General features: G+C 37.8%; 1 protein-coding gene and 1 long non-coding RNA gene across 2 annotated transcripts; both read left to right on the forward strand.

Annotated features, from left to right (window-relative positions):
- The first annotated feature begins 2764 nt into the window (after window positions 1–2764).
- LOC139157375 (uncharacterized) lies at window positions 2765–4248 on the forward strand. The gene is made up of 2 exons (XR_011557468.1): window positions 2765–3669; window positions 3744–4248. It is a non-coding gene; the product is annotated as an uncharacterized lncRNA (long non-coding RNA).
- Window positions 4249–15857: 11609 nt separating this feature from the next.
- Window positions 15858–23840, forward strand: COX20 (cytochrome c oxidase assembly factor COX20). The gene is made up of 4 exons (XM_070734052.1): window positions 15858–16187; window positions 19468–19579; window positions 21587–21650; window positions 22372–23840. The coding sequence occupies exons 1-4, from the start codon at window positions 16158–16160 to the stop codon at window positions 22505–22507; spliced, it is 342 nt and encodes a 113-aa protein (XP_070590153.1). The 5' UTR covers window positions 15858–16157; the 3' UTR covers window positions 22508–23840.
- The last annotated feature ends 1126 nt before the right edge of the window (window positions 23841–24966 follow it).

The following is a 24966-nucleotide window of genomic DNA, read 5'->3' on the forward strand; positions in this document are numbered from 1 at the left end:
ATGGATCTCTATCTATTAAGGAAGTTGACATGTTAATAAAGAAAACTTTACTCCTAATTATTCATAGGCTGATGGATAGAAATTTCTCCATCCCTTTCAAGGAAGGATGATGCACATATTTTTTGACATTATTTACCAGTGCCATGAAATTTTATGCATGCACTGGAATCTCCATCAAATTTTATAAAATATCTGACTTTAATATTAATTACAGAATAATTTGACATTTTATGTCTTTATAGTCATTTACAATGACAGCATGTAATGAATGCAAGGAAATACATGGCATACTAAGTAAAAGCAGTTCTTTAATAACATGGTTGTTTATTCAGATTTTATTGGATGTTTCTATTATACATATTGTGGCATTTTATAGTGACTTTATGTCCACAAACAGCTGAACTCTGAAGCTGCTACAATATCTTAGGGAATGGTGGGAGTTCTATAACTTACTGTATCACGTGTGCTATATCAATTCTATACTTGATTCCTTCAAAAAATCAACCTGCCAAAATCTGTTTTCCTAATTAGCAACAGTTGAAGGTTTTTCACCAGCATTACTACTCATCAGGGAATGCACTTCTCCAGTAGTCAGTAGTCATAGTCATTAAAGCTAAAAACCCTTTCTACCTATAATACTGGATATCTCAACCTTAAAAGAAAAACGGGTAGAAGAAATACATTTTGGGTTCTCTGATCTGCCCAATTTCTGTTTTATTTCTTATCAAAGAGAATATTGTAGTTGTTTGGTGCTTTGTCTTATTAAAGCCATTCATATTTAAGAAGTCAAAAATTAATTGCTAACAAATGTCAGACTACACTAATAAGCTGGATGGTTTCATTATGAAAATATGTTGAGTTTCCTGAATACATGCAATACAACTCTGTTAACAACTGATGTTCACTTTTAGGTGATTTAAGATAGTTTTCACCAACACATTTTTGTAAACTAAAATAGGTTTAATGTAATGCATAGTATTTGTATGAAATAACAGGAGATGTTGACTTTTGTTACATTGTTATGTCTATTATAAACTTGAATCCATTAATTTATTAAAAAGATGTTTTTTATAAAAATATGTGGTTTGATCTTCTCAATTTTAATATATCTTTTCAATCATTTTTCACTATTGTATTAAATTTATTTCTACATTTTGAAATCAAAATATTGGTATGCCAGTGAGGGGGCTGCAAAATCCCTGAGGGGAACGATGTCTCGGAGGGATCTAGGGCACCCCCAGCCAGGCGGTGCCAGAATAAATGAATATTTCCCTTAGCAGTAGTGGGGGAATGAAATCAGATAAATAAATGAGAAAATAAAGAGTTAAGAGTCCTTAGGCCCCATTGCTTTTGCGCATGCCACCAAATCAAGCAAAGAGGCCATGCTTTGGGTCTCATCCAACAATGTCCTTTTGTTGGAGTCTGAACTTGCACCTCCTCTTTACCTCTCTTCCCAGTAGAACAGCATCTTCATTTAGGAAGATGACTCGTTAGCCCCGTTGTAACATTCTGAAGACCTATCTGTTCCCCAAGGGATTCAGTCTAGGCGGTTAGGAATGCTCTATTTTGGGAGGGAGGCAATAGGTGTGGTTTTAATCAGGGCATTATGAATTATACCTTGTGGTTTTAATGTCACTGCTGTGAGATGTATGGTTCTATAATCACATGGAAAATTCTTAAAACCCAATTGGCACTGGTTATCAGCATTTATTTATGGTAGGTGTCCAGGATAGGTGATGCTATATTGGTGCCAACACTACTAGAAGACCAGAACAGAAAATCATCTCCAAAGACTAGAACTACAGTATTAATACAAATATTTTATTGAGAGGATATAACAACAAAACTTTACAAACCTGACTGAATTATAAGAAATAGGCAGGTATAGCACAGTGAATCAGAAGGGCATTTGCCTGAATTGCTTCTGAATATTATCTAGCTTCCCAGGGCTTAAAGAATATTTTAGCCCCCCCTTGCCTGGATAATGGTTCTTGCATATTTCCATCAAAATTTCTTCCCTTATTTTCAACACATAGGTTTTTGCTCATTGTGAGCCAGTATAGAAGCTATTTATTCAGGTTGTTTAACCATACTAATTATTGGTAGACAAAACCAAACACAAATGTTAAAGAATGAAAACTTTTAAAGGGAGATATAGCTAATATATACCCCCAATTGGAAGAGATCAAAAAAACCAAAGCACAAAATAATGATTCCATACAGACCTTACACCAGTGATTTTCAACCTTTTTTGAGCCACGGCACATTTTTTACATTTTAAAATCCTGGGGCACACCACCAACCAAAATGACACAAAATGACACCCTAAGATACTCTCCTCTCTTTTTCCATCTGTCTCCTCCCCACCCTTGTGTGTGTATACACACTCTTGAACCATTTCCAAAAACAGGTGAGGGCTGGGGGGGGTTTCTCTCTTATTCTTTGGGTGCTTTTTATCATATGCTTTAAATCAAGAGTCACTTCTCACTCTCTTTTGTTTCTCTCTCTTTCCTTTCATTCTCTGTCTCAATCATTTTCTCATTTCTCTTTTTTCCTCCCCTTTTTGCTCATTTCTCTCTCCCTTCCTCTCCTTTTCTCTCTCTCTCTCTCTCGCTTTCTTTCTCTCTCTCTCTCTTGCTTTCTCTCTCTCACTCTTGCTTTCTGTTTCTCTTTTCTTTCTTTCTCTCTCTCTCACTCTCTCTCTCTCTTTCTGAGCAAAAAGTTGCGACCGTAACCTGAGCCTCCTTCTTCGCGGCACACCTGACCATGTTTCACGGCACACTAATGTGCCACGGCACACTGGTTGAAAAACACTGCCTTACACCATCATTACCACGGGATACGTTTGGAGCAACTCTAAGCAAACCTCAGATGATCTCAGTGATATGGAGGCTCCCACAGAAACACATTATCTCAATGTAGATTAGGCTCAGCCTATGTAACCTTTTAAAGGTAATAACCAGCATTTGGTATTTCATCAAGCAATGACTTGCACTCACTTTAATACACAATTTTGTAAATATAAAAAGGATACATGTCACCGTATGCTTTACACTCCAGTATGACTAGTTTGCTATAATAGCTAGTTGAAAGTCTGTATTAGTATTTCATTCACTGTGCCTTTGTTTAGCAACTATTACAGTTATAGTGTGCATGACATCAGTGTAGAAAGAGGCATTTCTGAAAACTATGTTATAAGAACAGATGTAGTATACAAATTATACTAATTAGTCTTCACAGATGGTGGCTAAGAATAGCTTAGCTGATGGATTTGATTTGATTTTACTTGGCACAGAGGTTTTTATAACTTTGGTGAAGATATGAGAATTTTCATGATTTTAGAAATGGCAAACATAGTTAAATGTCCAGAATAAAGATCTAATATTATTGAAGTTACATCTATGCAAAGCCATCAGGTAGGATCCCTACCAGCAAATATCCAATTGAATGTGGAATTATTCAGGTAATAATCTTTGATGAATATTCTTATATGCACAATCTGTCTTATTTCTGAGCTGATATATGAAGTAATTCAACCAATAGTGATGTAATCTGCTTCCATAGAAACAGAATACTACTCATTCTTCGAAGAACTTCACCTTCACCCTGTATTTGTGTATGCAATGTCTTGATCCATGGATATCTGCCAAATTCATTAATAGAAACAAGGTTAGTGAGTTTTAACAATGTCTAAATATTAAGGCTTTTACTGATTAAAGTTAATAATATTTTCCTGTTCTTAGAACTTGAAAGCTGTAAAGAACAGGCTTTTTTGAAGGATGACTGAATTTGTTAATCTACTAGAACTGTCAGAAAAACTACCTCAATTAACAGCAAATATCAAGAAACTGAATGACAGATTCATGGCTTTCCTGAACATTGAAACAAAAATGCAAAGAACAAAAACAGAAACGACAAAATTAATCAATACTTGCAGCTACATAAATTTAAAATCACTATTTAGAAGTAAAAAACAGCATGGGAAATACAAGACTCTGAAAAACAAACCTTGCAATAAAACTAAGAAAGAGAGAAACAAAGGCAAAATTGCATCTTTCTTAGGACTGTTTAGGAAACTGAGCTCCTGGACGAAGATCAAACAAACAATTGACGAAGATCAGGAACTGATTCCATTAGATTTATTTGGTATTTCTCAAGAGATAATGCAAGTTACCTGATATTGTTTTCTTTCTAATTTAATGTTATAAAATATGATTTTTAGAAAATAAAATAACACATTAATTTGAATACATGCATAATTTATTCAGTATGTTTATATTATAATTCAATAAATTTCCAGCTATTACTTGAAGTGATACATGTAAGCTATCATATTTAACTACAGTAATCATTTGAGGTCATTCATCTTTGAATACCAAGTGTCTATAACAAAAGAACTAGATACATCTAGACTCTTGTTTTATTTGTGTGTGTGTGTGCTACCAAAGATAATTGAATGTCTATTGCTGGGAAAAGAATCATTTTAAAGTTCAGTTATTCACTGTTTCAAAATACTGTCACTTGGTTAAATTTATAATATGCGTTTTCCAGCTAAGCTTCACACCTGTAATCTCTATCTTGTTTTCGTTCTCCTTTTATATTCCATCTCTTTTCTCAAGCAGTGTTGGGCGAACCCGTTGAAATTCGGGTTCGGACGAACTTGACATTGGCGTTCGGGTAGGTTCGCCGAACCCGAACCCCAACGGCCCGGCAGGGGGCGAAGCGCTGGAGGGGGGGATGTCAGGCTCCATCAAACGGGCGATGGCCGGGAGCCGCCGAAAATCCCTGCCCCTAGTTCTCTCTCATTTTGGTGGCTCCTGGCCATCGGCTGCTTGATGGAGCCTGACACCTCCCTCCCAGCGCTTCAAGAGAAATGAGAGAGAACTAGAGGCAGGAATTTTCAGTGGCTCCCGGCCATCGCCTGCTTGAAGCTGCCCATCAGGATCCTCAAAAGCCGGCCCAGCAGAACCTGCCTCCCAAGCCCTCTTGCCCGGCATGAGGCAAAGCGCTGGAGGAGGGATGTCAGGCTTCATCAAGCGGGCAATGGCCGGGAGCCACTGAAAATCCCTGCCACTAGTTCTTGTTTCAGCGGCTCCCAGCCATCGCCTGCTTGATGGAGCCTGATGCTTCCCCTCCAGCGCTTCAGGATCCTGGCTGGTAGCTTCAAGCGGGCGGTGGGCAGGAGGGGGAGGCGGGGAGGGCTCTGACTCAGAGCCCTCCCCACCTCCACCTCCCGCCCATCGCCCGCTTGAAGCTGCTGGCCGGAATCCTGAATCCTGACTCCTGACTCCCCACCCCTCTTGCCCGGCGTGAGGCGAAGTGCTGGGGGGGGGGAGGTCAGGCTCCGGGTCTGGAGTGGCCCCTCCTGCCCTCCCAAGCTGAGTTGGCGGCTTGAGCCTCAGAGCCCTCCCCGCCTCCCCCTCCCGCCCACCGGGTTCAGATTCAGTATGCCGAACTATGCAAGTTTGGTTCGGCCAACACTATTCTCAAGTCTATAAGCTGACAGGGTTGGTTTGTCTTCGTTACTTGATCATTATACAATATTTAAAGCCATACGCTTTTATATAAATAATTATCATGAATTTACTGTGATTACACTGATTCATCAGCACATAGATACATTTTGAACAAAAACTACTTACATCACACATACTGCCCAATATGTAGTAATCTCTATTAACTTTTACTACACAAACTATCTACATTCCATTCATGTAGTCAGTCCTATTCCTGAATACTCATGTACAATTAATGTAGTATTCCCTAGCAAGAATTAAGCACTGTCTTTTGATTGCATTATGTAGAATATGGTTCAGCAAATACAAGAACAGTCTATCAACATTTAGTAATTATATTAAATCTCAGGGTATTTTATGAAATAATCTTATACATGCTTTCCAGATCTTTTCAGAAGAAAATGCCACTGTGTGGCTTACTCCCTGCTAAATATGTTTAAAGTAACAGAGCTTTTACTTTAACGTTATAAGCGGGATTATGACTTTTAAAATGTTTTAACTTTGCTGCATTTTTTTATTTATTTAGAAACATAGAAACATAGAAGACTGACGGCAGAAAAAGACCTCATGGTCCATCTAGTCTGCCCTTATACTATTTCCTGTGTTTTATCTTAGGAGGGATATATGTTTATCCCAGGCATGTTTAAATTCAGTTACTGTGGATTTACCAACCACGTCTGCTGGAAGTTTGTTCCAAGGATCTACTACTCTTTCAGTGAAATAATATTTCCTCACGTTGCTTTTGATCTTTCCCCCAACTAACTTCAGATTGTGTCCCCTTGTTCTTGTGTTCACTTTCCTATTAAAAACACTTCCCTCTTGAACCTTATTTAACCCTTTAACATATTTAAATGTTTTGATCATGTCCCCCCTTTTCCTTCTGTCCTCCAGACTATACAGATTGAGTTCATTAAGTCTTTCCTGATACGTTTTATGCTTAAGACCTTCCACCATTCTTGTAGCCCGTCTTTGAACCCGTTCAATTTTGTCAATATCTTTTTGTAGGTGAGGTCTCCAAAACTGAACACAGTATTCCAAATGTGGTCTCACCCATTTTGAGACTGTCAGAAATCACTACCCCTAAATCCTTCTCTTCTGAAGTTTTTGCTAACACAGAACTGCCAATGCAATACTCAGATTGAGGATTCCTTTTCCCCAAGTGCATTATTTTACATTTGGAAACATTAAACTGCAGTTTCCATTGCTTTGACCATTTATCTAGTAAAGCTAAATCATTTACCATAATACAGACCCCTCCAGGAATATCAACCCTATTGCACACTTTAGAGTCATCGGCAAATAGGCAAACCTTCCCCTATGTCACTCACAAACATATTAAAAAGAATAGGACCCAGAACAGACCCTTGTGGCACACTGCTTGAAACCTGTCTCTGCTCAGAATACTCGCCATTAACAATAACTCCCTGATGTCTATGCTTCAGCCAGCTTGAAATCCACTGAACTATCCAGGGATTAAGTCCAATCTTCACTAATTTATCTATCAGCTCTTTATGTGGAACCGTATCAAAGGCTTTGCTGAAGTCCAGATAGGCAATATACACGGCACCACCTTGATCCAACTCCTTTGTGACATAGTCAAAGAAATCAATGAGATTAGTCTGACATGATTTGCCTTCAGTAAAGCCATGCTGATTTGGGTCCAATAAGTTATTGTTTTTTAGGTGCTGATTTATCCTCTTTTTGAGTAGAGTCTCCATCATTTTAACTATAACTGATGTCAAGCTAACTGGCCTGTAGTTACCAGCTTCTTCTCTACTGCCCTTGTGGATAGGCACAACACTGGCCATTCTCCAATCCTCAGGAACATCTGTTAACAGGGATTGGTTAAACAAATCAGTTTGTTTAACCATTTGCGTTATCTTAGGAATATTTTCATACTTATTTTGCAAACCATGCCTGTGGATATTTTATTTTACAAATTATTATCTGTACATTAATTTAAAATATAATTAGTACTAACTATAAGAGATGGGAGAGACTACAGTGAGTTTAATTTTCCTTAATTTGCTTTTCAAATAATATGAACTTGCTTTATCTTTCACCTTCCACATTCTATCCATACAAAGAAAATCTTATGTATTTTTAAACATATAAAAGAGCATATAAATTGGAAAATGTAGAACAAGCTATGTACTTTTTTGAAAACAGTGGCATCAGCCGCCTGGACCATGCAAACCAGCAACAAGTGGTTGAACAACAACTAGTTCAACAACAACCAGGGGAAAAACTAACATCTCAGCAAGAAGAAGATCTGGGGGCTACTGCTCAGGCAATAGAGCAGGACCAAGGCGCCAGAAGAGTTCAACCTCAGCGAGAAACCAAAAAACCTATCAAATGACAACAAGTAAAGATTTAAAAATCTTTTCTGTAAACGTCAATGGACTTAATGAACCAAGGAAAAGGAAACAAATTTTTTCTAAAATTAGAAATCAAAATGCTCAAATTACAATATTACAAGAAGTGCATATTAAAAAAAACAACCAAAAATTACTGTTGAATCCAAAAATTGGAAAAATGTATGCTGCATTAGCAGATCAAAAAAAAAAGAGGTGTAGTGATGTATGTTGAGAACTCTATAAATTCCAAACAAATATTTAAGGATAATGAGGGTAGAATATTGATTGTACAAGTTGATATTGAACCTAGACCTTTAGCTGTTGTTTCTATTTATGCCCCTAACGAAGATCAAATGACATTTTATAAAAATTTGCATCAAACAATAATAGACCTAGCTATTGAAAATGTATTAATAATAGGTGATTTTAATGCTATTGCGAATAGACAATTAGACCACTCAGGGGGGGGAGGTAACAATAAAAGGAAAAGAAGCAAAAAGACAAGAAGGAATTTGCTACCTAGTACTTTTCAAAAAATGAAAGGGGAATTATTGTTAAATGATATTTGGAGGGAAAGATACCCCCATAAGAGACAATATACTTTTTACTCTAACCCCCACAAAATATGGACAAGAATAGACATGGTATGGGCACCAAAAACGGTTGCAGAACAAATAAGAGATGTAGAGATAGATGCTAATACGTGGGCCGATCACAATCCAATAGTGGTTTCTATGAGAATGAATAATAAACAGAATAATTGGCGGATGAATAGAAATATATTGAATGATAAGAAATATAAGGATTGGATCGAAAAGGAATTAAAAATATTTTTTGAAATCAACAAAACTTCAGAAACTACGCCACAGAACTTATGGGATACAGCTAAAGCTTATATAAGAGGATGAACAATATCTTATATTGCAAAATATAACAAGGAAAATAAATTAAAGTATGCACAATTAATAAATGAATTGAAACAATTAGAATTTTTATCACAGCAACACATTAAGAACAGAGACTTAAAAACAGAAATAAATGTAATTAAACATAAAATTAGAATTATAGAACAAAACCAAATAACTGAAAAAATTAAAAGAGCAAAGCAACACTATTTTGAACATGCAAATAAATCAGGCAGATGGTTAGCATATAAACTTAGAAAACAGCGCCAATCAAAATTAATTAAACAACTAGAAGACAAAGATGGTACAATAAAATATGATACAGAAGGAAAGGCAGACATTGTGTATAATTTTTATAAAGATCTATATGCCAAAGATAATGTTAGCGAAGATGAAGTCTTTAACTATTTACAAGCTTCAAAATTACCACAAATAACAGAAGACCAACAGGCCACCATGGATGGACCAATAACTATGGAAGAACTCCTAACAACAATTAAAAAACAGAAAAGCAACAAGGCCACAGGCCCAGACGCCATACCCGCAGAATGGTACAAGATAGAAAATGAAACAATAAGAAGCCACATGTTAGAAACCTTCAATCTATGTAGACTTGAGGGTAAAATTCCTAAATCTTGGTCAGAATCACTGACAACTTTAATACACAAACAGGGCACAGACCCAGAAAAAATTAAAAACTATAGGCCCGTATCATTATTAAATGTAGATTATAAGATATTTATCGCCATTTATGCAGACAGACTCAAAAGAGTTATAAATGGAATAATACACCAAGACCAAAATGGGTTTCTACCAGGGAGACAAATTAAAAACAATCTTAGAACAGTAATAAATACATTAGAGTATTATGAACAATATCCAGGCAAGACAGCATCTTTAATGTTTCTAGACGCTCAAAAGGCCTTTGATAACGTCAATTGGATATTTATAAAAATGCAATTAAATAAAATGAGATTTGGCCCAAAATTTGTTAACTTAATAGATACTATATATTCAAAACAAACAACTAACATAATATTGAACAACAATCAATTACCAACACTCGATATAAATAAGGGAGTCCGTCAAGGTTGCCCTATATCACCATTGTTATTTATCATGATTCTTGAAACTCTATTAATTAAAATAAGAGCGGATCCTAAAATAAAAGGTTTAACTGTAGGAGATGAAACTTATAAAGTCCAAGCCTTTGCTGATGACTTAACGTTCATAATTGAAGAACCGATAACAACAGTTCCTACTTTACTGCAAGCTATTGAACAATATGGAAAGGTAGCAGGTTTAAAGATAAACAAAAGCAAAACATATTTTTTGACCAAAAATATGAACAAAACACAAGAAACTAAATTAGAAAGCATCTCTGGAATAAAGACTGTAAAAAAAGCAAAATACTTAGGAATAAATTTAACAGCGAAAACAATAACATTAAAAAATGATAATTATACAAAATTACTAACAGAAATTAAAAAAGATTTAGCAATGTGGAATAATCTGAAAATATCATTTTTAGGAAGAATTGCAACAATTAAGATGAATATTCTACCCAAGGTTTTATTTCTCTTCCAGGTAATTCCAATAAATCCAGGGGGAATTTTTTTTTAAACTTTAACAAACCTAGTTAAAAAATTCATATGGCAAGGGAAAAAAGCAAGGATAAAAATGAACTGCCTAGAAGATATTAAAGAAAGAGGAGGATTTGGCCTTCCAAATTGGAAATTATACTATCAGGCTGCCGCATTAACATGGCTTAGAGAGTGGATAACTCTAGAGAACAAAAGAATACTAAACTTAGAAGGACATGATCTTATGCTTGGATGGCACGCATTTGTATGGTACGATAAGGAAAAAAATCATTCATATTTTAAAAGGCATCTACTAGAAGTCTGGAAAGACATAAAGAAAAATCACTTTTTAAATATCCCAGAATGGCTAGCTCCCCTAGAAGCAATAACGCATCCAAAGTCCATAAAAGACAAGAAAATAACTTATAGATATAAAGAATTACTAAATGACCAGATGAAGCTAAAATCTAGGATTAAATTACAAGAAGAAGGGATAATAATAGACTGGTGGCATTATGCTCAGATTCGATCTAGATACCAGAAGGATAAAACTCTTTATATTTTTAATAAAGGTAAGAATCTTTTAAGCAATCTAATTACTACCAATCCAATAAAAATGATAGGGAAAATATATAAATTTCTCATCGCTCATAAAAATATAGAGTTGACTTTAAAAGATACTATGATAAGATGGTGTAGAAATATTGGCAAGGAAATAGACATAGACACATGGGAGAAAGTTTGGATTAATAACTGGAAAATGACCAAATCAGTTTCATTAAAAGAAAATCAAATCAAAATGTTCTACAGATGGCATCTCCCACCAAATAGGATAGCAAAAATGTTTCCCAAAACATCCCCATTATGCTGGAAATGTAAGAAGGATATAGGAACCTATTACCATCAATGGTGGACATGTGGTAAAGCTAAAACATATTGGAAGATGATCGAGAAAATATTAAAAGAGATAATAAAGCAAGATATAGATAATACCCCGGAATTTTACTTATTAGGAGTTACCAATCAGACCTACAAGAAAGAAATTCTTTACCTAATTATACACATATTAACTGCAGCTAGAATAATATATGCGCAAAATTAGAAAGGGGAGGAAATCCCCAAGGAAGAAGAAGTTATAGCTAAAATACTAGATTGCGCTGAAATGGATATGATGACAAGAAGATTAAATGATCAAGAAGATACTAAATTTTATGAAACATGGAACAATGTTTATAAATGGATAGATAAGAAAAAATAAGATATACACATTTATTTCTAGTTAACTTTTTGTATTTGTTTTTACCTAGGTGATAACAATATTAATACTAGTTTAAATGCATTTTTTGATTATTATGACATAGTAGTTTATGTATAAGTATAAGTATAAGCAACATATTAAGAACTTTGGTCTATATATGTATAATAGTTGAAATTAGTTTAAATGTTTTGTTTGATGAATATGGTATTTTACTATAGTAATTAAGATTACATTAAAGGTATTTTTTTTTATGACTATGTTATACTAATTTTACTTAATATTCATATTGTATTCAAGATTTGTAAAACTTTAACTCAAATTTACTAAACCTTTTAACATTTAACATATATTCAATTATGTATTCTTTTTCAGTACTTGAATGTACACTTTCAAAAGAAGCGGGGGAAATACACCCCCACTTTATGTTTAGTGTTTGTATGTGTGTCTGTTTATTTTATGAAAAATTAATAAAAAAATTGGGGGGGGAAAAAGAGAGCATATAATACAGTATTACTATCTTGATAACATAAAGGAGCAAACCTAAACAAAGACAATATTATAGATAACCACCAGAGGGCAGATAGACCTATATCTTATAATGAATTATACACACTTCCTACAAATGTCAGGAATTCTTATCAGACAGCTATTTTCATTAATTTTCCATAAGTTTGCACAAGTTATGTATAAAACGTTATCATTAGGATATCCTGTAACATTTTATCATATACATATTTTAATAATTATATTCAATATATCACTCTTCCTGAAGCGACTTTCAACATATTATCATGGTGTTTGGAGTCTGAAGAGAGACTGAAGTTGAACCCAAGGAAGATTGCTGTAGATTCATTGCGTTTGTCTATCAAAACTAGTGTCATCTTTGAATGGGCTTCCACTGCCTCTAAAGAACAGATTTGCAAGGGATCTTTGGTTTATGTTTTATGTTTAATACATATTGTAATTCTTCATTTTTATTTTGTTTGTCAAACATGCAAGATAGCAGGCATATGTATAAAAATAAACATATACAAAGTAAGTACAGATAAATGAGGACAGTAACACAGGAATGGTGGGCACAATGATGTGCTTATGCACGCCCCTTTCATACCTTGGACCTCACAAGATTTAGGAGCGCTGCCACTGAGTTTTTCTCTGAGTTCAGTCCAAAGTGCATGTGAACCCCCTGCATGCGCATGCAGCCTCCTGCATGTGCCATCCCGTGCATGTGAGCATCCCCAGGCATGCAGCCAAACCCCCATGCATGTGCAGCAGATACCTGAAGAACAGCTGGCCAGTGGTAAGTGCATGCACGTGCCATAGGTTTGGGGCTGGATCTGCATTGGGGCAATTGCAGTTTCCACAGAACTTGCTTGCTATCCTGCAAGGTAGGATGCTGGGCAAAGATGGAAGTGGAGGAAAAGATAAGTAGGTGGGAAATGTTGCAGTGACCCTGCACATGGAAGTGTAGGCAGGTTGTGAAGACCCAATTTTTGATCATGTAATCACAGTGCTGGGAAAAAATGTTCATCTGGACTTAGTTCCAAGTGGGGAGAAAGACACTGGAAACATGGAGGTTGATTGGAAAGATGGTTTAATGGTACACAGGACCACGTTTTGAGGATCTGGGCAATCAAGCACATAGGTGAGACAGAAATAAATATTTATACCAGGGGTGAAGTCTACTTACCTTCACTATGGGTTCGGAGACGTGCACTATGCACATGCCACCATCACACACGCTTTTTCACCTGCACATGCGCAGAGGCTTTGCGCATGCATAGAGAGTTAAAAACTAGAAAATGGTGACGGACGGGTGAGCGGAGCCTACCGTTGCTACTGCTACCAATTCTCCGAATCACTGGCAGCCACTGCTACCGGTATGCACAAACTGGGCCGAACCGTTAGCATTTCACCCATGATTTATACCTTTTCTTGGGGTTTGAACTTTCCTGTTCCTGTGAAAGAAATGTATTCTGATTGCTTGTCAGAGTCCCATGGGGCCATGCAGGGGTAACTTTGAAAGCTGCCTTGAGTCTCAGACTTGGTTGAATCTTGCTGGGTGATGCAATCTCCCCAGGTGCCATGTGGCAAGTTCTGTTGCTAGATGGGTAGATGTTGTGATTCAGCCTGAGGCTCCTCAGGGAACGGCTGGAACTCTGCCGGCTCCATGCTCAGAGGGGGAGGACGAGGAACAGGAGGAGGAGGAGGACCAGGCAGACGGGGAAGAGGAATGTCAGAACGAGGAGGAGGGAGAACAGCCTGAGACCCCCGGGGGGGGAGCTCTCCCCAGTGAGTAGCCTGGAGTCATTAGATGAGAACGCACAAGCCATCATAGATATGAGGCAGAGTAGGGCAGCACAACGAAGGGGACAATTAGCCAGGTATTTCCATCCCTAATAGGCAACAGCTGGGTTTGGGTGTGGTTCTCCTCAGAAAGGTTGAAAAGGCAGGCCCGCCCTTCTTGCATTGTGGAGAGTTATCTTTTGGGAGTCCTGTGACCTTGCTTCGATCCTTGGCGTCTCTGATTCTGGCTTGTGGCCTCGAAGGCTGAAAACTTGGGGGAGGCGTGGGTTTTATTATCTACAGTGGTGTGTGTGCCAGCAAGAAGCCTGTTGTATTGTCTGGCCGTCGTGACTCTTCTGTGAAACTTCATAGCATTCCAGTTTGTAAGAACAGTTTTTGTTATCTGTGTTTGTTTTCAAAGATATAAAATGACTTTGCTTTTTACCAGCGTGTCTGGCTACTCTTTTTAGTTGGTGTTGAGGTCTGGGGGAACCCAGACAGAACAGGTAGAGGGCTATTATGTCCTGAGGGTGAAATCCTTTTGTTTAGTGGATAAGCTGCCCAGTCTTTTGTCTCCTAGATCAGTGATTTTCAACCTTTTTTTGAGCCGTGGCACATTTTTTACATTTACGAAACCCTGGGGCACATTGAGCGGGGTGGTGGTGGGGAAACAAAGTTTGGTCAAAAAAATTATCTCTCTCTCTCTTCCTCCCCTTCACTCCATTTCTTTCTCCCTCCCTCTTTCTCTCCCTTCCTTCCTCTTTCTTTCTCTCTCTCTCCATCCCTCTTTCTTTCTCTTCCTTCCTCCCTCTTTTTTGCTCTCTTTCTCTCTCCCTCCCTACCTCCCTCTATGTCTCTCTCTCTCTCTCTCTCCTTCCCTCCCTCTCTTTCTCTCTCTCTCTTGCTTTCTTTCTCTCTCTTGCTCTCTCTCTCTTGTTCTCTCTCTCTCGCTCTTTCTCTCTCTTGCTTTCTTTCTCTCTCTCTTGCTTTCTTTCTCTCTCTCTTGCTTTCTTTCTCTCTCTCTTGCTTTCTTTCTCTCTCTCTTTCTTTCTTTCTCTCTGAGCTTCGCGGCACACCTGACCATGTCTCGCGGCACACTAGTGTGCCACGGCACACTGGTTGAAAAACACTGTCCTAGATAACCAAAATATCTGCTTGGGGGGGGGGGGGCGGGGAGAGCTTGGGTTGAGTTTCTTGTCTTAAGATTTCTCTTTCTGCCTTTTTACTAATTCCTAAAATATTTCATTCTTCTAGGAGTGAGGTGGGTGCTAACTTTCTACAACAGGGATGCAGCAATGGCTATAAATCCATTTTTTCAGCATTGGTGTAGCTTCAAATGGTCCCTGAACAAATGGCCATAAATTGAGGACTACCCATATATGACGCTTTCTCCCCTCTATCTTCTCTCAACTTATTCGCAGTGCTTTGAACGTACAAAAATTTACTTATTTTGCGCTATTTTTGCAAGTCATGATGAAAATGATTTTATTATGGATATCTAAAATGTAATATATTTATTGATAGCTGGAAACTGGATACAGAAAAATCTAGAACGTTTGGGAAGAGGAATTTTGAAAGGGTTGGCAAAAGATTTTAAATATCTCCACATAACTTTTATAAAAATATTGTAATATACAACCAGGCAGCATTACTTTAAAGTGCCATACTGGGGTATTCCTCCATTTTGTTTAAAGCTGTTTTAAGACCGATATTCTAATCCAGCCTTCCCTAAACTGATACTACACTCCACCGCAGCTCAAATTTCCAAGCCAGAAAGTCTTATCATTCCCAGAGACTCCTATGATGCGTTTCTCTAGTCATTCTATTAGAGTACATAACCGGGTGGATGGGGTGTTTTTAATTTCAAAAAGTGTATAGATAAAAAAATTCGGTTTCCCCTTGAGCGCTCAGAGACGGGAACGCAGAACAGCGACGCGCGGGAAGGAGCAAGTGCGCGCGCGCGGGCAAACGACGCGCGCGCGCTGCTCCGTGACCCATCTCACTGAACAAAGGATTCCTGTTCGCAATCTCTTAGACCTAAAATGGCGTCAGTTCAATCTCCCAGCACCATAGAGATAAAGGAGAGGCCGAGTTAAGGAAGGGCGGAAGGGGGGGGGGGACGGGAAACGCGAGTGGGTAGAGCGGCTGCTTGGTGGTGGTTTTTAGGCCTCTCTGCCTATCGCGGCATTCTGACTCGCTGGTCGTAGTTTTGAGCCTGGACTGGGGGGAAAGAAAGCCCCGGCGCTTGCCTGATGATGGGGTCGGAGGAAGAGACTAAGAAGGTAATGCAAGTGAAATCATCGTTAAAGAAAATTGCTTCTTCGCCGAATTGCTTCAAATCGAAAGGCTCGGTTGGTCGAAACGTACCGCCTTTCTAGCCGTGAAACTCAAGCAGTCCAAGCTAGGCGAACCTCCCTTCTGCCCGTCCATAGCTCTGATAGCTCTGAACACGAAGGTTTCGGTGACCTCTCGTCTCCTCCTTTTGAGAGCTAAACGGAGGAGACTTGGATTTAATTTTAATCTGCCAAATCTCCTTTAAAGCAACAGGCTCCTTTTCCCCCCTTCCACGTTGGGCTGCTGACGGTTGCTTCTGGAAATGCCGCTGCACCCAAGCGACCCCCCCCCCCCCCCCCCCGAATAACAGCCATAATCCCTGCTGTTCAGCAGTATTTTAAAGGGAGTTTGGCTACCAGGAGGAAAGAGCAAAAATGGAAGAAGGATAGTCAATCTTAACTGAATTAATTGTATTTGTTGATGCAATTATATCTAAGGTTTATTTTTCTTATTTTTCTTTTTATTAGTATCACATATATAAATATTATATCTTTACATACCTCCAATATGTATTTGAAAATAATAATAATAAAATAAAATAGTGGTAAAAACATCGTGTGGGGCTATGATCTTAATTATTGTTCTGATGTTAAAAAAATAGACCAAGTGTACTTGATATTTTTAAAATGAACAAACAATTGCTAGGAAGAGAGTTTTTATAAAATATAATATGCTCAGCATTCTGCTAATTTAAAATTCTTAGGAGCTGTTGCATGGTATCAGACTTTCAAAGGTCCCAAGGATAAGATCATCCTTAATTTAGCATATGCATATTTTAAAATGTGTAAATGTGTTTATTTGTCTGGTGACAATGTATTACAGGCATATCCATATAGCAGTGCTAAATATAGACAACACACACACCTGTCACAACTTTCTGTTCAGAGTAAGAAATCTTATGCAAAGTATAGAAAGGGAATGACAAATGAAGAAATTAAAAGTCGAGATATGAAAAAAGTGTAGTCACATCTAATTTATTATAAAAACATAGGTAGTGTCAAGGTGGATTGAATCCTTGGCCAATCTAGTCCAGTAATCTCTTCTCACAGTGGCCAATTGACAGCATAAGGAACCCCATTAGTTTCCCATCAGATAGCTTTCTAAAACAGGTGTTTTCTATCTATATCTATCTATCCATCCATCCGTCCATCTATCTGACTTCTATGTGGTCCTTCTCAACCGACTCAGGATGGCATACATCATAATAAATACAACACTGGTTTAGTGTATATCACAGTCTAACAGCCATTGATTGTCTGACTTCTATGAATTGGTCAAACCTTTTTGAAGCCAGGCAAACTGGAAGTCACCATCATATCTCATAGTAACAAATTCCAAAGTTTGATTACAGTTATGATATCTGAACACCATTCACTAAATCCAAATTTTCTGTCCTGCCAAATGAGTCATTCATTCTATCAAGTGGACCAGGTGTCCACTCAACCACCTTCAATTTCAATGAAACTTTGCACATATATTCCTTATGGTATAAAACTCAGTTGTGCAAAATTTTAGGTCCATATTCCAAACATTCATGGTTATACCATAAGGAATATATGTGCAGTTTCATTGAAATGGAAGGTGGTTGAGTGGGGAAGATTCTGAAAATTGGTCCACTTGACAAAGAATGTCCCAAATAATTGTTTTCTTCACACCCATATATCATTTTCTGTGTGACCTTTGGTTCTGAAAACTTTTTGCCCTTTTTTCTTTTTTGCAGATCTTATTACGGTAATTCAGATTTAGATTTATTTATTTATTTATTCATTCATTCATTCATTTGATTTTTTATGCTGCCCTTCTCCTTAGACTCATGGCGGCTTACAACATGTTAGCAATAGCACTTTTTAATAGAGCCAGCATATTGCCCCCACAATTCAGATCCTCATTTTACCCACCTCGGAAGGATGGAAGGCTGAGTCAACCTTGAGACAGTGATGAGATTTGAACCGCTGACCTGCAGATCTAGCAGTCAGCTTTAGTGGCCTGCAGTACTGCACTCTACCCACTGCGCCACCTCGATTGTTTTAAATAATGGATTTCTTCTACATTTTTGTATTGTTCTTGCTGTAAGCTGCCCTGAATCTGCGAAAAAGGGCAGCATAGAAATCTAATAATGAATGAATGAATGAATGAATAATTCCATAGACCATGACTTTCTCCATCTTCCCATTCTTCTCAATCTCAACCCTTTGCTATATCTTTACATGCATAGATACACACCATACACTTGCAATTCAATTCTCATTCATTCTTTTGTACAGCCGAACTACCACGTACATACTTTTATATTCAGCTGATATTCTAGGCCAACCCCCGTTCCACCCAAAGTAGGAGTCTTTATTCCATGCCAGACAAATGGTTGTCCAGTATTTTCTTCAAAACCACCAGCGATGGTGAGTTGCACTCACAATTCCAGGAAGCAACTGTTCCATCTAATTGTTCTCACTGCCAAGAAGTTTCTCATTTCCAGGTTAGATTTCTGACAAGCTTCCAGTTATACATGTTATAGATTCTACCTTATCTGACTGATTTCATTTTTATATACTGCTCAAAAAAACAAAAGGAACACTCAAGTAACACATCTTAGATCTGAATGAATGAAATATTCTCATTGAATACTTTCTCCTGTTCAAAGTTGAATGCACAACAACATGTGAAATTGATTGTCAATCAGTGTTGCTTCCTACGTGGACAGTTTTGATTTCACAGAAGTTTGATTTACTTGGAGTTATAGTGTGTTGTTTAAGTGTTCCCTTTGTTTTTTTTGAGCAGTGTACATGACATATAACTTAATTAGATACATAAATTTGATGTTGATATGTGACCAATCATCACCTTCTGCAACATATCCACCAGGAAAGTAATATTAGAGCTACCCAGTTCATAATCTATTTAATACCATCAGAGACCACTTGTAAACCAATAGAATCAAAGGAAGCATATTTCCTGTATCCAATCTAAGTTTTAATCTCTGAAAAATCTACTACAAGTAACATATGATGAATGAGTTTTATTTGTTGCAAAACTAAAGTAATTGTTTGACCTTACTGTTCAGTTTTTCCTGTCTTTCTGGCTCAGTAAAAAAGTTTTCACCAAATTTCTGTTATGCTTAATTATAGCAGAGGTTGATGCTTTTTAAAAAACAGGATCTTAAATTTTTATTAATTACATTCAGTGATCCCTAAGTACAGTATATCTTAACTACAATATAGTATTTCTTTTCAGTCCTTTCTGCAGGAGATGTTGGAAATCCATAAAATTCCTTGTGCTCGACAATCATTTCTTTATGGAATATTGGGTGGTCTAGGTGTAGGGCTTGGGCACTTTTTGGCAACTAGTAAGTAAAAAATACCTATTAACATATGAGATTGTGTGTAGGTTTTTTTATTTTATTTTCCCATCATACTTTCTCACAGATTGCTATTTGCCATCTGTGTACCATTTTAATAAACAGAGTTGACACATCTTTCAAAATAGTGCTTCTGTTACTCTGCATTCCTTTCTAGAAAAAGTGCATGTCAATAATGCCTAAGCTTTGAATATTGGCAAAAAACTCTAAACTTCTAAATGTTAATTAAACTTAATAGGAAAAGAATAATTCAGTGATCAAATTAATAGAAAAGAATAATTCAGTCTGTTGCAGTCATTAACTACAGTCTTATTTTGATAGTTTACCTTTCCTGTTCCTCCATCAATTTAATATGCTCTTTGTAATTTCCAAATAATCGTTCTACAATGATGATCTCAGGTTTAATGCAGTTTCATTAACTCCTATGCAACTAAAATAAGTATTCCATTTCATTTTCATTTTATTGGATTTGTATGCCGCCCCTCTCCGTAGACTCGGGGCGGCTAACAACAGTGGTAAAAACAACATGCGACAATCCAATACTAAAAGAAGCTAAAAACCCTTATTTTAAAACCAATCATACATACAAACATACCATGCATAAATTGTAGAAGCCTAGGGGGAAAGAATTCCCCCATGCCTGACGACAGAGGTGGGTTTTAAGAAGCTTGCGAAAGGCAAGAATGGTGGGGGCTATTCTAATCTCTGGGGGGAGTTGGTTCCAGAGGGCCGGGGCCGCCACAGAGAAAGCTCTTCCCCTGGGTCCCGCCAAATGACATTGTTTAGTTGACGGGACCCGGAGAAGGCCCACTCTGTGGGACCTAACCGGTCGCTGGGATTCGTGCGGCAGAAGGCGGTCCCAGAGATAACCTGGCCCGGTGCCATGAAGGGCTTTATAGGTCATAACCAACACTTTGAATTGTGACCGGAAACTGATCGGCAACCAATGCAGACTGCGGAGTGTTGGTGTGACATGGGCATATTTAGGGAAGCCCATGATCGCTCTCGCAGCCGCATTCTGCACGATCTGAAGTTTCCGAACACTTTTCAAAGGTAGCCCCATGTAGAGAGCGTTACAGTAGTCGAGCCTCGAGGTGATGAGGGCATGAGTGACTGTGAGCAGTGGCTCCCGATCCAAATAGGGCGGCAACTGGTGCACCAGGCGAACCTGGGCAAACGCCCCCCTCGCCACAGCTGAAGGATGTTTCTCTAATGTGAGCTGTGGATCGAGGACGCCCAAGTTGCGGACCCTCTCTGAGGGGCTTAGTGATTCCCCCCCCCAGGGTAATGGATGGACAGATGGATTTGTCCTTGGGAAGCAAAACCCACTGCCACTCCGTCTTATCAGGGTTGAGTTTGAGTCTGTTGACACCCATCCAGGCCCCAACAGCCTCCAGACACCGGCACATCACTTCCACTGCTTCACTGACTGGACAAGGGGTGGAGATGTAAAGCTGGGTATCATCTGCGTATTGATGATACCTCACCCCATGCCCTTGGATGATCTCACACAGCGGTTTCATGTAGATATTAAATAGCAGGGGGGAGAGGACCGACCCCTGAGGCACCCCACAAGGGAGCAACCTAGAGGTCGACCTCTGACCCCCCCACTAACAACGACTGCGACTGACCAGAGAGGTAGGAGGAGAACTACTGAAGATCAGTGCCTCCCACTCCCAACCCCTCCAGCCGGCGCAGGATACCATGGTCGATGGTATCGAAAGCCGCTGAGAGGTCAAGGAGCACCAGGACAGAGGATAAACCCCTGTCCCGGGCCCGCCAGAGATCATCCATCAGAGCGACCAAAGCAGTTTCCGTGCTGTAGTCGGGCCTGAATCCTGACTGCTGAGGACCTAGATAATCGGCTCGGATTTATCTTGTTAAACTTCATAAATCACTTTATTTTGGATTGTTACTGTGATTTCCTACATTTATATTATTGCTGCCTTATCAATACATGTTCTCCATGAGTAAGAACATTTTTCTCATCACCAGGCAAAGTGAAACGATCCTATAACTTGGGAGTAGGAGGTTTCTTTGTGATGACGTTAGGATGCTGGTGGGTATAATTAAAAAATGATAGCTTATTGTTTTAAGATTTATCTACACTTTTGGTGCTCACCCTTGGCACTTTTTTACTAATTATCATTTGTATAAGATTTCCTTATTACCTGGAAGAATTGTACTTTCTATGCATCGGTCCAAATTTATATCCAGTTGGTATCACTAGCAATGGCAACTATATTTTCTTCCATAATTTTCATATAGAACTTGGTTGATTTCAGAATTGGCATTAAATTGTGATTCTTAAATTTATTGTGAGTCATCCAGTTGTTTTTTAATTGGCAACCATACAATTTTTTTAAATTAGGTAACCAAGAAGCTTTTAAAATTTCAAACTAGTTGCTGTTCTTTAAAAAAAGGCTATTGAAATGAAAAAAAGAGTAGGCATATCTGCTGGGGGTTTTTTTGTGAAGGCATAATGGGGAAAGCATTTGAAATAGCTTCCATAGCAAGTACCGGTGGAAGTCTGACAGTTTTGGACTGACACAGAAAATAGAAATATATAAATATGAATGGGAATGAAATATTCTTCCATAAGGGATAGAGAAAAATGTTATGCAACAGATGTTCTTTAAGATTAATGTATATCAGTCTGATAATAGATGAACTTCTATTTTGTAAAAAGGGGAGGCTTTTTTTCCTAACTCAATTTTTTAATTGCTGTAAAGCAAACAAAATATAAATAATGCAAGTGATAATTGTGTGCTTTTTTAAAGGTTCTATTGTAGATACAACAATGCAAAACTAAGGTTTCAGCAACGCATGGTTCAAGAAGCAATAAAAAACAAGATATTGTTTGAAGGCACGGAGTTTGATCCCACAAAGAGAAATAATCATGAAAAAAGCAGTTAGTTTTGGCAATGCCATTAAAATTGCATATACTGCTTATGTATATTTACTGTACCTTACTGTAATATGAAACATTTCTTATATTGTTAAAAAAAATCTCATTTTAATATTGGTTTGTATGTAAATATACTGCTTTGAGAGCATGGCAGAAATCTTTCCAGTGGCACATTGTAGCCATGTTTTTTCTGATTAATTAAAAATATAGCAACAGCACATTGAAAGCTTTATCCATTGGACAAAATAGTCAAAACTAAAGGACAGTAGTGGTTACTTTGATCTTTTAAAGCTACTGCCTCTGAGTGCAACTTTCCCATTCGCAGTACCTATTTTAATAGGAAATTTAGTATTTTGCCCAAACTCACATTACAAAGTACTAATACATTTCAAATGCTAGAATTTTTGATGATCATGCAAAATATTTAGAATCTAATGTTAGCAATGCCTTTGCTCTTGTGCCAGTCATTCCTTCAGTCATAATTTGTGCAGGCTTTGCATCAAGCTGGTATATGCATGCATGCATGTACTGTATAGCATGTTATCTACCAATCACTTTTTTAAATGGGCAGTTATAAAGGATCCAAATAGTTCAAAAAAACATTTTACCAAAGTGTACTAGATTACTGACCTACTGACCTTTAGAATATTGCTAAAAAGCAAATGATTCTTCTTTCCTTACTTTTAATTAAAATGTATACCTAGTAGAAAAATTCAGTATGTTCATTTGATTGCATGTGTACAAAGTATTTATAAAGAACACAATATATTAATGTATGATTTTAATGTGCAATACCCTTTTCTAATAAAGTCTGTCCCAAGTGCACTGAGAAATCATGTAGTATAAATCTCTAGCAGGTTAGTTTCTTTGTCCAAGTCATAAAGTTGCAACCACAAATCCCAAATTCTGTAATGGTTAAATCTCATTAAATCTTAAACGAGGTGAATAGTGCTGAGGTTGTTTTCTTGCACCTTTAATTACCCAAACTAGGTAACATAATCACTGATGTCATCTAGTTTGGGTAATGAAACAAGCAAGCTCAGAGAATATCAAGGGCCCCTCACTTCAACCCTGAGCTACAAATAATTTTCCTTTATTTGGAAATCTTAAAACCTACTTAGGCTCAACTGATTTTTGGTAGCAGTTGTAGTTTGTTAGCACCTATAGAAATTGTCAATTGGAAATACAATAACGTTTTTTTTCTGTTCGTGTCCACTACAGTTCCACAGTGCTGTAGCCTTCAAAATCTGTGCCTGGATTTCCCAAGTAGAGATCAATACTTCTCTCCCTCAATGTCATGAAAAATTTTCATGTTTGAAGAGTAAAATGCTGTTTGAAATATATTGCTTCATCTTTTTTTTGAAGTTATCTCAAGTTCAACTTATCTGATTTTGTTTTCTTTCTACTGCCATTTTAAATCTATCATCTAATTATTGTTAGAAAAAAGTGTTTAACCAGCCAACCCTATTTATTTAATTTTGTAACAACTTAAAACATGACTCTAGCAGCAGTTTGCATTCCACTCTTATTAAACCTGTACGTTTAGCCAAGTTATTGTTCCAAAGTTTTTCGCTGAGAATGGGACTTGAACCAGGGACTTCCCAGCCCCAATTAACTTTAGTTCTCATTTAGCATTAGAACATGGCATGAAACACTCCAGGACATTTTGAGGACCCTGGTCCGTTTTGTCATACACTTAAGGTGTTTGGGAATCTAGAGAAAAACTAATTAGTTAATTCCATTTTCAGCCAAAGGTGTAAATCAGGGGTCCTCAAACTTGGCAACTTTAAGACTTGTAGACTTCAAACTCCCAGAATTCTCCAGCCAGCTTTGCCAAGTTTGAAGACCTCTGGTGTAAACTGATAGAATAGTACTTATGTTCTTCATTGTGGGTTTTAGTCCATGGCCTATAAAGAACCTGGCTGCACAACTGGAGGTGAGCAGATGAGCAAGCAAAACCATCCCTACCCAAGCTATGGAAAAGGTATCTTCCACTAAACCAGTGGTTCTCAACCTGGGGGCAGAACCCCATTGGGGATCAAACGGCCATTTCACAGGGATTGCCTAACACCATGCAAAAACGAAGTCCCCATGGTGTTAGGAATTAAAGCTTCTATTCTGGCGCCTTGGAACATGTTTACATTCGAACCAATCAGGTGTTTACAGTGGGGGTGTCCCTCTGACCTTCTCGCCAATCAGCTTAAAGCTCTGTTGGGAGAACTGGCACTAGACCTATGGTTGGGAGTCACTACATGAACTGTACTAAGAGGTCACAGCATTACAAAGGTTAAGAACCATTGCACTAAACCAATTCCTGGTGTCAAAAAGATTGGGAATCGCTGGCCTACAACACACTTGTTACTTATTTTGAAAATGTATATGGCAGTCTATCTGTAACTAACAAGGTGAAAATACGTAGTTAACGTATAAAAAATAAATATGACTGGTAAAATGCACCCAAACTAAA

The sequence above is a fragment of the Erythrolamprus reginae genome, chromosome 1, assembly GCF_031021105.1.
Source record: "Erythrolamprus reginae isolate rEryReg1 chromosome 1, rEryReg1.hap1, whole genome shotgun sequence".
In the NCBI taxonomy this organism is placed as follows: Eukaryota; Metazoa; Chordata; class Lepidosauria; order Squamata; family Dipsadidae; genus Erythrolamprus; species Erythrolamprus reginae.